The 16,514-nt window shown below is 35.8% G+C and overlaps 1 protein-coding gene and 1 non-coding gene across 5 annotated transcripts in view; one reads left to right on the top strand and one right to left on the bottom strand.

Moving 5' to 3' along the window:
- Csnk1g1 (casein kinase 1 gamma 1) overlaps positions 1–16,514 on the top strand; it is a 158,987-nt gene that overhangs the window by 102,097 nt on the left and 40,376 nt on the right. For all 4 annotated transcript variants that reach the window (XM_076850930.1, XM_076850932.1, XM_076850929.1 and 1 more), the window contains 4 exons: positions 7,970–8,121; positions 9,882–10,116; positions 14,495–14,580; positions 16,386–16,470. In XM_076850930.1, coding sequence (XP_076707045.1) covers positions 7,970–8,121; positions 9,882–10,116; positions 14,495–14,580; positions 16,386–16,470 — 558 coding nt within the window. The remainder of the gene's footprint in view (positions 1–7,969; positions 8,122–9,881; positions 10,117–14,494; positions 14,581–16,385; positions 16,471–16,514) is intronic.
- Positions 12,065–12,178, bottom strand: LOC143396160 (small nucleolar RNA SNORA26). Its single transcript, XR_013091033.1, has one exon. It is a non-coding gene; the product is annotated as a small nucleolar RNA SNORA26 (small nucleolar RNA).

Raw genomic sequence — 16,514 nt, 5'->3', positions numbered from 1 at the left:
TTCTCTGCCCTCAAAACTCTCAAATGGCTCTAAGTCACATGAGACATATGAGGTAATTGCCTTTAATTATATTAAATTTTAGAGAATTTATTTTTCTCCCTCCTACAAAAGAAAACCACTTCTGCTTTACACATTTTGGACCAGTAATTTCTTTAATTACAAATGAAGTGTTTTGAGTTTATTACGGAAATTGTTTGGTCTGCATAATTCCTTACAGTAACACAAAGTACTAACACCTTTTCAATGCACTGTTTTGCAAAGTACAGAACTGCTAGAGGTATTTGCTCAGTGTGAAGGCAGGATTGATTACCTGGATTTTGTCTTCTTACAAGGGACTTCATGAAAAACAGAACAAAAATGGTTTCCAAAAATAGACATAAGAAACTTATAAGTGGACTGGACTAAAGAGTTGTAATTATTTGAAAAAAAATTGATTTAGTTCTTTTGTAGTCAATAGAATAGGCACAGACCCTGAAGGTTCTGGTGTTATTCCCTCCTTTTAATTCTAGGTCATACTTGACTTTTTGGTATCTACTCACGTCTCTCTTACTGTGTACCTTCATATTTTCTTTCTTCCTTACCCTCCTAGCCATTCTTAAGACATTGAGTAATGCTTAGTGACTGCTCTTAAAGAATGCTTGCAAAAACTTGGTCAAGGGCTGGGGTTGTGGCTCAGTGGTAGGGCACTTGCCTAGTACGTGTGAGGCACTGGGTTCGATCCTCAGACCAAATAAAATAAATAAATAAATAAATAAGTAAGTAAGTAAAGTAAAGATATTGTGTCTGTCTACAACTAAAAAAAAAAAGAAAAACAACTTGGTCAAAGACAGGAGTTTTAGTCCAAACTAAAGGCTGGAGTAAGCTTGGTGTCTTACCGCATATGACTCATAGCCCTCAGTCCCTCCCTTTCCTTATTCATAATATATCAAGGTTTATCATTTAGAAGGGGTAGGGTGTTACATAGCATCTCCAAAGCCATGGAGTACTATGGAACAAAAGAAATGAATCATTGAAGTGATTTTTTCCTGAGGTTATGAGAAACTGGAAGCATGTATCTATGATCTTACATTAAAACTTAACTAATTTCTTTCTAGTAGTTGTCATTGTTAAAAGAATATTTTCCTTAGGTTCCAATAATAGACAACATAAAGATAGATAACTCTTTATACCTACTATCAAAATAGTACTTCAGTTGCTAGCTAAGCCCTTTTATATTTGTAGAATATAAATTATCTATAAGCATAATTAAGACAAAAATCAACAAAAGATTAATTTTAAACATTTGTGACCAATTATATTGTTATTTTCTTTCTACAATTCCTAAGTAAGTTTGTCAGCTCTGTACACCTCTGCATTCTTGTACTTTCAACAGTTTAACAAACTTTTAACTTTTCCCCTGCATTTTTCTTTTTTAAAAATTTCATATTGCTTTAATTTATCATCCATTGCCAGCTTATAAGTAACCTCTTAATAATAATTATTTTAGTGATAATGTGAAGATATGAAGTTTTTACTGTCAAAATTATACTATGGGACTGGGGTCGAAGCTCAGAGCACTTGCCTAGCACATGTGAGGTACTGGGTTTGATCCTCAGCGCCACATTGAAAAAAAAAAAGATTAATTTTGTTGGTCATTTAATCTGGAAGGCAGGTGCTATTTTGAGAGAAGGAAAGACATTTATTTGATGTGTGACTTTCAGTACTATTATCTAAGATGAGTAATTCTGCATAGTTGTTCACCTACATCTGGGAGCAGCAAGATAAAATTGTAGGTACCATAAACACCTATCATGGAAGCAATAAGAGAGTCATTGTAGAAATATTGTAACTCTGAATCACTGGTATTATGGTTCGGGTATGAGATGTCCCCCCAAAGCGCCAGTGTCAGTGCAAGAATGCTCTGAGGTAAAATGCATTGGGCCATGGCTGGTAGAGGTGGGTCGTTGCGGGTGTACTTCTGTGGCCCTTTCCCCATGCCACAGAGAAGTGGCACTTCCCTGAAAGTATCTTTCTCTCCCTCTCCCCCTTCCTTCCTGGCCACCATGTAGTCAGCAGCTTTCCTCTACTACCACCCTCCTGCCATGGTGTTCTAGCTTCCTTTGGGCCCAAAGCAATGGAGTCAGCTTACTATGGTTTAAATCTGCGAACCAGAGTAAACCCTCTTTTATGTTGTTCTTGTCAGGTATTTTGGCCACAGCAGTGCTAATCTCACTAACTCAGCTGGGAATCTTTATACTTACTTGAAATCTTCATACTTGTGGTTTGACTAAGAGAACATTTTTGTACAATAGTCCCAAGAAATTTTAAAAAAGAAGGGCTGTAGTTGTGGCTTAGAGGTGTAAAAGGCTGGCCTAGCATGTGTGAGGCACAGGGTTCGATCCTCAGCAACACATAAAAATAAAATAAAATTTATTTTGGGGGTGCTGGGGATGTGGCTGAAGCGGTAGCGCTTGCCTGGCATGCGTGCGGCCCGGGTTCAATCCTCAGCACCACATACAAAGAAAGATGTTGTGTCCGCCAAAAACTAAAAAATATTTAAAAATTCTCTCTCTCCTCTCTCTCTCTCTCTCTCTCTCTCTCTCTCTCTCTCTCTCTCTCTCTCTCTCTCTTTTTAAAAAAATATTTTTGGAGGGCTGGGGATGTGGCTCAAGCAGTAGCGCGCTTGCCTGGCATGCGTGCGGCCCGGGTTCGATCCTCAGCACCACATACAAACAAAGATGTTATGTCCACCGAAAACTAAGAAAAATAAATATTAAAATTCTCTCTCTCTCCCTCTCTCTCTGTCTCTCTCTCTCTCTTAAAAAAAAAGAAAAAGAAATGTGGCAAAATATTTTAAAAATATATTTTTTGTATTGTGTCCATATACAACTAAATATATATGTGTATATATATATATATATATATATATACATATATATGGTGTCCATCTACAACTATGTATATATGTATGTGAGTATGTATGTGTGTATATATATATATATATATATATATATAAAGAAATTTAAACAAGAACACAGAAAAATCCTCTTTATGTTATCATTCCCTGCACATTTAAAATTGACTGAATTTGATTTACTCTGTGTGTTTTAGAATTTTGAGGGAAGCATTATGCATTCCAAATAAAAAATTGAAATACTGTGTCATTGAGTTATATTTCTTATAACTTTTTCTATTGTTGTTGTTGTTCTTCATAGAACAACATATGCTTGGACCTATGCTAGATGCTAACATACAAATATAATTAATACACAGTAGTCACTACCTTCAGATAGCCTTCATTAATAAGGAAGACAGATACATAGACATAGAAAGGGTAATGGGAGTGGGACTGGAGTGTTAGTGCAGCAGGAGAATCTTCGTTTTCCTCCACCATACCAATTTAAGCTCATATTAACAGCATAGTCTAGCGATATTCCAGTTCCCAGGAAGCTTGTGAATAAGATCATTGTAAAACATTTTCATCATAGAATAGAATAATCTTGATTCCTTAATTCTGAATCTAACTGTTTTTGTTATTAAACCAACATTTTGAGTAAACTCACGATGAACTGGTTCATATTATAGAGAAGTATTTTTCTGTCAGAGAAATGAAAGGAATTCTATTTGTTCTTTTTTAAAAAAAATATTTAGTTTTTAATTGTAGTTGAACACAATACCTTTATTTTATTTATTTATTTTTATGTGGTGCTGAGGATTGAACCCAGAGCCTAACAAGTGCTAGGTGAGTGCTCTACCGCTGAGTCACAACCCCAGCCCTCTATATCTTCTTTTTTAAAGAAACAAACACAATGTATTATCTCTTATCTTTGTTATATTACATTATTTTTATATGTATATACATATATATACACACACATATATATTGTGTCCACCTACAACTATATATATATATATATATATATATGTTTCAAAAATTATGCTTTTGCTTTTCCCTTTCCCTAATTCCTATGCAGTATCATTTGGTTTATCTATTTCTGTTTTCTTGTTGAATGTACATGTTAGCGTTGTCTTTCCTGATGATACTTCCTCATGTATTTATAATGCCCTGATTTCTCACAGCCAATGATGAGATCAAAAGAGAAAGAGTTCAATTTTCTTTTTGTGGTGCTGGGAATTAAACCCACAGTCTTGTGTGTGCTGGGCAAGTGCTATACCACTGAATTACATCCCTAGCCAAGAGTTTAATTTTGGAGAAAAAATTATCCTAATTTTTTTAACTTAAAAAAAAACTGTATACATAATGCAAAAGAAGGAGCTTACCAAAGTCATTTTGTCTTTCACAGTGTTCTCCAGCCTGCCTTTAGAAGATAGTTATCACCAAAATATACTTATGTTTTATATTGAAATGTTAATATAATTTTTTATATCCAGGTATTAATAGAAGTATAGGACTTATTTGAATTTGCTTTACAGTTTAATAATTTGATTAATTACTTTTTGTGGTACGGGAATTGAACCCTGAGCCTTGAAAATGTTAGGCAAGTACTTTGCTACTGTGCTACATGCTAACCCTCCATCCCTTTTGTTTTACTTTGAGTCAGTTAGGGTCTTGCAAAGTTGCCCAGGCTGGCCTCAGAAAACTTCTTATCTTTTTGCCTAAGTTCTCAAGTAACTGGGTTACAGACATGAGTTACTGTGCCCAACTATAATTTGGTTTCATAAAAAGAATAAAATGCTAATTATTAGGCAGTAATATGATCAAACCAAAAACTTCAACATGGTTCTATTTCAGTTCTCAGTCTAATGTGCATTTAAAAATATCTCTACTTAGAGTAGGTATTTTCATAGTGCATTATGGAATCTTTTTAGGTAACAGCTTGGATGATAAAGAAGCCATTATCCTTGATGTGTGTTTAACTCAAGTTAAATTTATGGCAGAAGAAATTAGCTATAGTGTGAACATCTCACTTCCTATTCTGTGTACCTCGATATGCATGTGAACCATATGTGCAGCAGGGCTTATAAGAATGTTATTGATAGATGAAAAGGCTGTTTCATTGTAGGGGAAATATATAAGATAACATGGGTAGTAAATGTACATAATCTTGCAGTTTTGATTTAGAAGAGCTGTGATTAAACAGCTCCTGTGTAGTTGACTGATTTAGGTGGGAAACCTCATTTTTGTGTTACTTACAGAGCAGATGAGAGATTGTAAAGCCACCTTAGTTTTTTGTTTTGTTTTTGTTGTTTTGTTTTATTTAGGGGGGCGGTACCAGGGATTGAACTCAGGGGCACTCAACCACTGAGCCATATTCCCAGCCCAATTTTGTATTTTATTTAGAGACAGGATCTCACTGTATTGCTTAGTGCCTCGCTTTTTAGAGAGGCTAGCTTTGAACTTGCAATCCTCCTGCCTCAGCCTCCTGAGCTGCTGGGGTTATAGGCGTGCGCCACCGCACCGAACACCACCTTAGTTTTTGATATACTATAGATCAAAGAATTCAATGCCTATCTACCCCATCCAACTCTCCCACATCCATTCCCATTCCTTCATAATTACTTATAGGAAATAACCTTGTCTATTATATGTTTAGTTTTGGTTGCATTTAAAGCTTTTTTTTTCTTTTTTTTCTTTTAGTTATAGTTGGACACAATGCCTTTATTTTATTTATTTTTAGGTGGTGCTAAGGATCGAACCCAGCGTCTCACACATGCTAGGCGAGTGCTCTTCCACTGAGCCACAACTTCAGCCCTAGGCAGGAGTTTTGACTGGCATTGTTGTTATAAATTATAGACATTACTCAAAATACTTTTGTGAATTCCTAGTAAACATACATAGGAATTTCTGGCAAGAGATGCCTAGATTTGGTACTAAAAATTGTTGAAAACAAGATCATTTGTCTCATTTAACTGATCCTTAAGCACTGGCTACAAGTCTAGAAAATCATGCCAATATTATATTTCTAAGGAGGCATGACTTTACTTTAGGAAAGAGGATAGTATGCCCAGATATGCAATTTAGCCAATTTAAAGGAATAAAATGTTTATTAATTAAGATTAGATTTGGCTGTTTAAAAAAATTCAAATAGGTGTAACACAGTCAAGGTAGAGATTGATTTTTCTTTTAGTTAAGAAAAATCCAGGAGGAAGGGAAGTCCAACATTGGCATGGCTATTCCAGAGGAATGAAGGACTCTTCTGGTTTTTCTCTATCCATTCTTGGAGCTGTCTTACATTCTCAAGGTGTAATGACTTGAGAACCTTCAAAGAATATCTCCCATTTGAGTAAGCTCCCTTGAAAGAACTGTTCTAGAATGACTCCACCCAGTGATTACTGTTTCCATGATTGTCAAGTGAGACTAGAAAGTTTTAACTGAGTAAGTTGGTTTTTGCAACAGTCAGAAGTTCTGTTATTAAATAGGAATAAGGGGGAATGGATATTGGGCAGGCTCCTGACAGAGTGTACCACAGCTAGCTTTGAAGAATGTTATATTGTATTAGGAAAATACAATTGTGGTGGCATCAAAAAATATTAAATAGGACATAAAAGGTTTCCTAACTCCGTCTACTGTATATCTGATAGTAAAAGCAATAAATCTCTAGGGTAGTGTTTTGTATTGGATTTCTTAGCAGGACTCATTGGAAACAGCTGTTAGATTTTGTGTATTTTAAATAAACTGAAAAAAATGACTTCTTCAGAACGGCAGGGGGAAAAAGACACTTCAAATTACTCCTGTTTCCTTATTGGAGACAGGGAAAATGAAAACAACCACTAAAGTTAGCTGGAGCAGATTATACTATATTAGATGATACAATCCAGGAATGAATATACTGAAAGAAAATGCTAATGTTTAGTATTTAAGTGGAACAAGACAGACTAATGCAGTACATGAAATAAATATTGCTGTATAGACCTATTTAACTATAGCAATAAATCACTAACTCCAGATATACAAGACCTTCCCTGTAGAGTAGGATATATTAGATGTATATTACTCTGCCCGTATTTCACCCCTACAAATAAGATGAGAATGGGAAGATGGAGTTTTGTTGTCTAAAACGCTTGGAGAAGTAGAAGCTAACAATAATTAATGTCATATATGACTGTGGACTGGTTTACATAAATATGTGAGATAGAAATATTTCTGCTCTGTGAAACCGGATAATTTTTTTATGTTCTATAGTTTCATAAATATGCACTGTTATCATAATGCCAGTAACATGTGTTTATTGTATGCCTCATATTTCCAGTACACTTTAAGGGGGAAATTCATTCTCAAGTTGCCACTTCGGTAAGAAAGCCTAGGTTTTGGCATCTTTTAACTATGAATTTCAAATCTTGGAAAAACCAAACCTGGTTTTTGTTTTTGTTTTCCTCTTCTTTTTCCCTTCATAATTGCTTATCAGCAACCAAATGCTAAGTGTCTGTTGACTTTTCTCCAGCTGATAGAAAACAGAGCACTACAGAGACTCCCTGTGAGAAAAGAGCCAGTTGTGTTGGCCTGGGGCCAGGCTATACCCTCTCTGACTTCACCCCTTCAATCTGAGTTCTCCATGGGGCAGCAGTTGCAAACAGCTCCATGTGGCTTTGGCAGGAAGCATAAGGAGTGCTAATGAAACTAGCTAATGCAACAAGGTCAATTAGCCTGGTCTTTGAGCTCAGCGAGCCATCCTTTGAACCTTTTATGATGTTGCATTTTCAGGCATCCTTTGGGAAGAATAGTTTACACTCTGTTCCAATAAGGGATCAAGGACCATTCTCTGTTTTATGTAGCAGTGGAAATGCCTTTGGCACTCTGGTATTAAATAACTGCTTATTTGAACATATTGTGTAATGACTTAGCCTTTCCTACACATTATTAGTTTCCATTGAAGCTATTGTGCTCACTTTAACTTTTCCAGTAGGGACTGTGAAAGGAAATGGAAATTTTACAAAATGAACTTTATATCTTATTCACTGTTAAAGCAATTGTCTCATTCTTTGTTTTTTGTGTCTCCCATTCTATATCTCATTTCCCCTCTGCTTTCAGGTGAAGGTCTCCCACAAGTGTACTACTTTGGACCATGTGGGAAATACAATGCCATGGTGCTAGAGCTTCTTGGCCCTAGCTTGGAGGATTTGTTTGACCTCTGTGACCGGACATTTACTTTGAAGACGGTGTTAATGATAGCCATCCAGTTGGTAAGTTGTCATTGCCACTCCAAAAGGCCACTCCCCCCCCCCATATCCTTATGGGCCTTTTGGTTATTAATTAGCTGTGAATTGGTTTTTATAAGCTAATGGCATTCTAGGAAGTTGGCTGGGGCAAAAAGTGTTAACTCAAAGAAGTCACACTGAATCTGCAGTTTGCTGTATTTTAAGAATTTGTACCTTGGAGCAAAACCCTGCCCTAAACTGAAGTAATAATATATAATTTAGATTAGAAAGAAAGAGGATACTTAGATATAGTTGTAGTGTAAAGTAATTTCTTTAGTGTTTTATTTATAAATTTTAAAGGTTTTGTCATGTACTCTTCTTTCACTGTAGCATTTTAGAAGAGATTGAGGGTGTAACCCCCTGCACTAACCCTCATTCAGAGTTGTGTAACCAAGAATTTGCCTTAGTTCTCTCCTATTACACACTTTAAACTGGCCAAAAGGCAGCTCTTGCAGCTTCTCCCAAATTATATACTGATACCAGCTTAACAAACATTGCAACCGTTCATTTGAAAAGCTTGACAGGCCTTAAGAGAAAGGATACAGATGCATCTTTATTCATTTGAAATGCTAATGGTTTTACCCATCCAGTAAAAAATTGGAAGTATTAGAAAATTGATGGGCTATGGTTGTAGTCCAGTGGAAGGATGCTTGCCCAGCATGCATATGTGAGTTCCTGGGTTTAATCCCCAGGACTGAAAAAAAGAAAAGAAAAATTGACTTTGACATCTGACTCTAAATGTCTAAGCTTCCTTTTCTATATTAAGTAAGTAGAAAAACTTGGTATATAAAATTATTGAATGAATTTGAAATAATGTTGTGATTATTATTTGGTTATATTTACTTTTTTGTTTTTTCAGTTGTAGATGGACACAATACCTTTATTTATTTATTTTTTATATGATGCTGAGGATCGACCCCAGTACCTCACACATGCTAGGCAAGCTCTCCACCACTGAGCCACAATCCCAGCCCCAGGTTATATTTACTTTTAAAAAAAAGTTGTGTCCCTGCTACTGACTAGCTTTCTGATGTCAGACCAGTGTTAATTTCTCTAGACCTCACTTTCCTTATTTCTACAACAGTGAGAGCTGGGTGGGGAACTATTGTCCAATTGAGGATAGGAGATGTGGTCAATAGGTAGATGTGTCACTGGACCTGTCTCAGAAGCCCCTAGTTGTCTGACATCCTACCTTGGGAATACTTCTTTCCTTTTAGTTAATCCCAGTCATCTTTTGGAAAATGTGACATTATGAGGTAAATCATTTTAGCCAATGCACTAGCTTCCTATTTATAATCTTGACAGTTGTTATTTATTTGTGAAAGAAAGTAGTTTTTTGCTTTATAGTCAGGAAAGTAGATGGTAAAGTAGAGATGTTTTATTTTTATTTCAGTAAAAATTTATGTTGAGGGCTAGGGATGTGCTCAGTGATAGAGTGCTTGCTTTGCATGCATGAGGCCCTAGGTTCAATGTCTAGTGCTGAAAAAAACCCAACAAACAAAAAAAAATTATGCTGAGCCAGGCGCAGTGTGTGCACCTGTAGTACCAGACACTTGGGTGAGGGAAGATAAGAGGATTGCTTCAGCCAGGAATTTCAAGACCCTGTCTGCAAAAAAAAGGGGAAAATGAGACAAAAAAAATCCAAAAACCTTATGCTGGCAAGAGAAAATATTTTCATGTTTTAATTGCAATATACTTATTTAAGTATTTCCACCTTTTTTTTTTTTTCCTTTTTTCTCTTTTAGCTATCTCGAATGGAATATGTGCACTCAAAGAATCTCATTTACCGAGATGTCAAGCCAGAGAACTTTCTGATTGGCCGACAAGGCAATAAAAAAGAGCATGTTATACACATTATAGACTTTGGACTGGCCAAGGAATACATTGACCCTGAAACCAAAAAACACATACCTTATAGGGAGCATAAAAGTTTAACTGGAACTGCAAGATATATGTCTATCAACACGCATCTTGGCAAAGGTGTGTTTATTTTCTGCTCCATGAAAGGGGCAGGTCATTAGAACAACTTTCTATACCATTAACAATTTATCCCCATTGTTCATTACAACTTGTGGTTGTATCACAAGGTAAGTGATTTTTATGTTTGAGAAATTGAAATGATAGTTGGGCATGGTGGCACATGCCTGTAACCCTCCTGCTAAGGCAGGAGGATCTCAAGTTCCAGGCCAGCCTTGGCAACTTAGTGAGATCCTGTCTCAAAATAAAGAGTAGAAAGGGCTGGGGATAAAGCTTAGAGACAGAGCATCCCTGGATTCAATCCCCAGTACCCACCCCAAAAGAAAAGAAATTGAAATGGTAAAGTAATGACTTTCCTGAGTATCTAGTAATGAGTTTGGTACATACAGACCTATGAACTCCTGTATGACCATCCTGAAAAGGACCAAGCTGATGTTTGCATTAAGGAAGCCTGCTTCACTAAAACAAGGATTAGGCTTCTGTTCACTGCATAATTCTTTAAAAAGAAGAGATTCTGACTTATACATTGGAAAATATATTTGGTGGGGCTGGGGTTGTGGTTCGGTGGTAGAGCACTTGCCTAACGTGTGAGGCACTGGGTTCCATACTTAGCACTACATAAAAATAAATACATAAAATAAAGGCATTGTGTCCATTCATAACTAAATATATATATATATATATATATATATATATATATATATTTCGTTTACCATGAGTCTTGTATTTTATTGGCAATTAATAATCTGTATAGGGGCTAAGGTTGTGGCACAGAGGTAGAGAGAGCACTTGCCTAGCATGCATGAGACACTGGGTTCGATCCTCAGCACCACATAAAAATAAAATAAAGGTACTGTGTCCGCCTACAACTAAAAAATAAAAAACTGTATAAATTTTACTAAAATCTTTAATCAAAGCAGAAGACTTCCTTATCAATTCGAGGAACTAGCTGGAAAGAGTATGTGCAAAAGAAGCCTAAGGAACAGTGGGAAGGCCAAGCTGGCAGAGCTCTGGACCTCATGCTACCTTCTCTAGAAAAGCTTCCGTTTTTATTTGTTTTATAAATCAGGCTTTCTTGAAAATTTCTACTTGGAGAAAAGATTCCTAGGTGATTAAAATGTTTGAAAATCAAATCCTAGAATATAGACATGTAAACAGAATATTATCAGGTTCATATTCCCTGACTCAGCTAATTATATAAGGTTTGTAAATATTAATGAACTGCTACACACTAATAGGTTATTTTGAAGACTAATGTATCAATTCACTAAGTTGCCTTATTAAGTAAACTACATATGTATTCAGATGAGAATTCTGTTGATAGTGAAGAATAAAATGACATTACACAGTAGTGTGATACAGCGTGAATTAAAATCATGAATGTTATCAGGAAATTTTTTTAAGTTACCATATGGAAATCCTCACTTTACTGAATGTAATACTTTAAAATTAAACTAGAAGGTCCTGTGCTTATCAGTGTCATTTCAGACAAGTTACTTAATCTTCCTAACACTTATTGGTAAAATGAGAGTAATACTTGAGCAGGATGTTTTGAGGGTTAAAAATGGATAATATATGTGAAAGCACCATGCCTGTCTTAGTTTGTTTTCTATTGCTAGAACAGAATACTTGAAACTGGGTAATTTATAAGAAAAGAGGTTTATATAGCTCATGATTCTAAAAGCAGGAAAATTCACAATCAGTTGATTCCATTTGGCTTGGATCTCATGCTTCATAACATGATAATAGCCACCTTCCCACAGATTAAGACAACCTAATTTGTATTATTGAATGGTTAAGATTAGCATGAGAACACTGGGTTACATTATCTCTTTCATTCAACAAAATATATGTAACCTAAAATCACGAAGGTAATATAGGTAAACCAAGTGCATCTTTCTGATCGGTAAAAAGCAGGCCTTTGTGGGGTTGAAGGGTGTTTTTGTTTTCCAACTATAACTCCAGATAGGATCCAAAGAGGAGTTTTGCAGTCTGTTCCCTGATTTTTTGGGAGGACTCCTTTACCCTTTTTTGTTAGCCTCTTAAAGCGCTGGGAATGAAGAATTTTTTGTCCTACTGGTTTCACTGGTATTGAAATCTTTTTTCTTTGAAAATAAAAAATCTTTTTTCTTTGAAAATAAAATATCCTCCATGAAAAAATGAAGGCCTGTGGAAATAATGAACAAGTGTGAAGTGTTCAAAGAAATATGGAACTGTTTTTTACTTTTATTGAAAAGATTTATTTATCATGACTATTTTAGAGTGGTAGAGCTGGAAAGTGATTTTTCCATACTACCTACACTGACCACTTTAATTTCATATGAGGAAACTGAAGCCCCATATTGGTGACTTGGCCATGCTTAATTTCAGTTTCACTGGATTAAATTAATGGAAATGATGAACCAAGACCTAGGTCATTGACCTAACTTAGGAACCCTTGTTTTTCCTATTATCTCATATTCCACAGCTATTTTCCCCACAGTTCTCAGGACTTAAAAGTATCATTATTATTTGAGTGAGTTTGAAATGTTTTTAATTTCATTTTATAATTGGCTTTGCCATGAGAGAAATTTTTTTTCTATGGGCCTGTATAATGCTGAAAATGTGGAGAGTTTTGCCCTCTAGTGCTCAACTAGCTTAAATTCTACCATTTGTGTGGTAAGGTTTTTTGTTTTCTTCCTTCCTTCCTCCCTCCCTCCCTCCCTCCCTCCCTTCCTCCCTTCCTTCCTTCCTTCCGAATTTTTGTCACAGGAAGTGGATTTAAAAAGGGAGAGGCGGTTATGTAGGTGTGATGCAGTGTGAGAAACTGCAGAGTGTGTTTCCTTCTCTGCCCTACTTTGTGGGAGGCTTCAACTCACCCTTTGTTTTCTTGCTGGTTTTTATTTGTCTCTCTGTTCTGTTGCACTGTTTTTTTGTAATTGTTTTTTTTGTGTAATTGTTTGTTTTCAGTCATATGTAATATTTTGTCCAAACTTCAAACAAGCTGTGTAGACAAAATTGTCTGATGTTCTTGCTATTTTATTTCATCCTTTTTAAGATCATTTCAGAGGATATATACCAGCTCAGTATTATTTATTTCTCTGTCAGGATGCCTCCTTTTTAATTCTCTTTTTGTTCTGGGGATTGAATCCAGGGCTTCACTAAGGAGGTCCTCGATCACTGAGCTGTATCCTCAGCCATTGCTTTCTCTTTTTTCCATTAATGACCACAGAAAATTATCTTTTCTTCATCTTCTTGTAGAGTACTGTTCATTCTTTCTCATGCAATTTTCCCATAATTCTAGGCAGCGGTTAAACACATTGCATTTCTCTATCTGGAGTTAACTGGATGGCTTTTCTTGACTGTATGGCAATCTTCAGTTTTACTTTCTGCACACAAAACAAAGCCCTACAATCAAATCTTAGCCCACATCAAGGTAGCCTTTTGGCTGGGGATATAGCTCAGTTGTTACAGTGCCTCCCTCCAATGCTGGTTTCAATCCCCAGCATTACAAAAAAATAAAAATAAAATAAAATAAAGGTAGCCTCTTAAGTCTTCTGTAATTTCTTATGAGAAAGCCCTTAACTTTATTCTGAAAAACAGACACATAAAATGTTTGCAATGAACCATAATTGGCAAATAAGAAATGGAGACATGTACTATTCAGACAGCTAAAGAATGTACAAGAAGCTTTCTGAAATGAAGTTCCATTTTAAAACAATCTTCTCAATTAATTCAAAGAAAAACACAGCAACTTGTTTTAGTTAAGCTCCAAGAATGCCCGCACTCTGTTTTATGTTCTCATAGAGGACACCTGACTAATGAACTTCAAATTTTTAAGGTGGTTACGGGACATGGTACAAATATAATAGGAACTAAGAGGTGGTTTGCTTACATGAAAATGAATTTTAAGTGTTAATTTTAGTGATGAATAAAAAGTGCTAAGCATGTATGCCAGGCATTCTACAGCTTGTGTCTTTGCAGACCTAGCCAGAATGGACTATTTTAACAGCTTCAGCTGCTTAATCTGCTGCTCACTTTCCCTGTTGGTAACGAAAGGGTAATTGTAACCCATATACTGGAAATAGCATTTTATTTAAGTTATCTCACTTTCAGGCAGGTGACAGCATTGAGTGAGGGGTGGGTTGCTCACTATTGAGTGATTGGGGCTTGGTTTTAATTTAAGATTTGCTCTTTTTATGTGCTGTCTTCTTGCCAACAGATCTAGACAAAGGAAGTACACATTGTCTTTTGTTTTTAAATACTATTTCTGGTTTAGATGTACAAAGAATTAGTAAAAGCCTTTTCAGAGCAGAAAGGTTTCTGAAGGGATTACTTGCTTTTGAACCTCCTTCTGCTTTAATAACTGCAAACATAATGTGTGATCTGTCTTCCCTTTTAGAGCAAAGCCGTCGAGATGATTTGGAAGCCCTAGGCCATATGTTCATGTATTTCCTTCGAGGCAGCCTACCCTGGCAAGGACTCAAGGTATCCTTGAAAGTGTTCATTGGAGGGCTTTGTCTCTGTGCAGTTGTTAAAGAAGGTGCTGCTGGCTTGATGCCTCTAAGAAACACGAAAGGAAAGAATGGCTACAGAAACGAGGAGCCAGGGATTAGTTAAATTAGTCTACATTGTAAATTCCCACCTAGGTTTTAGGAGCTGTTTCTGTTCACATTTGATTTTTTTTTCTCATCTTAATCCATCCTTCTTTATATTTCAGTTCTCCATAATTTTTTTTCTCATTCCCTCTTAGCCTTGGCATAAGTGCTGCTTTTCTCTCTGTGTTGGTATCCCTCCTCCACTACCATCATGTAGCAGGAGGAATGTTCCCAGTGTGTCAGGGAATTTCTGGAACAAATTGATGACAGCAGCTGCTACACATTTTACCAGAAAGACTAGCAGGGGATGCCATTAAGGGGAACTGGAAAATATTTGCTTATCCTGTGTAGGCTAAGAACCCACCTGTACTGAAATGAAAATCTAGGCTCAGCATTGCTGTTCAAGTGTATTATTGAATAAATACCTTTATGGACAATGGCCATTCCTTGCAAAACATGTGGAGTTTAAGTAGACTTCCATAAGAAGGGATCAGTAGAGTGAGTATGTTTCAGAGTTAACTATTCATTTATACAATTCTAAACATTATGATTACTCTGTGCTTCTGGCTATTAGACTAGGAAATGGTGAGCAAGCCATCTTAAATCCTTTTAGATACCTGAATGTCACACATATTTTTAGTTGTAATTTCTTTGATCATGTTAGTATGGAAAGAAAATCAATAGCCAGAAGGGCAGAATGATTCATTTTGCACTGTAGAAAGTAAGTACCCTTCATGTTTAAGAATATTTTAGTTTTTTTGTGCTTAATTTTCTCCCCTGATAGCTCATCTGTGGTCTTTTCCTAGTCATACCCATCTTCTCACTAATATTGACAGCTTTCAAATAGTTATAAATCCTACTTGCTCATCATGTAGCCAAATAGTACATTAGTGAACAATATTATTAATTGTTTGAAATGCTCTCATGGCCCATGAATCATTTTATAGTGATAGTGATAGATTTAAAATCTTTCCAATTTACTTTATATCATTGTAGCTTAAATTTGGGTGCAGCAGGCTAGATAGAGCCTGATGAGAATCCCTTAAGAGTTCATTGTTGGTCCAAGATCCATAAGTACTTTGTCTAGTCCTGAGCATATAAGACTTCAGCTACTTTGAGCCACGAATGTACTCAAAATTGACTATTAGCCAAGCCTATACCATAGGTAACTTTTTTTTTTTTTTACTAATGAAGCACATTATTGAAAAGCATTTTTTCATAAGCACTTTTTTTCTCTTCAACTTCTTAATATATATAGTGAAACTGTTTCCCCCACTTGGATTAGGCAATACTTTCAATCTTATATAGAGCTGATATAAGAGGGAGAAGGCTGAATCACTGTTGAACTCTAGTGGCCTGGGAGATTACTAAACTGCTATAGTTTTGAAAATATTGCCACAGTGTTTTTGTTTTCTTATCCTAGCTGTTCATCTCATCACATTTAATAATGTTTATTTGAGACTATTAAATATATCTGCAAGGAAAACTTCCCAGAATCCAGCAGATGTTAGTACATACCTAAATATACCATCTCTATTATATTTCTTATTTGTTAGTATTAGAGAGGAAATAAAATTGGGATTGAGTGACAAATTCTGCCAACTTGAGTAAAACAGTCATTGTGTCTGAAAACATATCAAACCTCTCATAACTACCAGCCCTTTCCAGGTAATTTTTTTTCTTTAATTTTCACAGGCTGATACATTAAAAGAAAGATATCAAAAAATTGGTGACACCAAAAGGAATACTCCCATTGAAGCTCTCTGTGAGAACTTTCCAGGTAGGATACTAAAAAGATTCTCCAACCAGTATGGCTTAACACTT

Source organism: Callospermophilus lateralis, chromosome 3 (assembly GCF_048772815.1).
Source record: "Callospermophilus lateralis isolate mCalLat2 chromosome 3, mCalLat2.hap1, whole genome shotgun sequence".
Taxonomy (NCBI): domain Eukaryota; kingdom Metazoa; phylum Chordata; class Mammalia; order Rodentia; family Sciuridae; genus Callospermophilus; species Callospermophilus lateralis.
The sequence above is the reverse complement of the archived record's forward strand: the minus strand, read 5'-3'. Positions and strand labels throughout refer to the sequence as shown.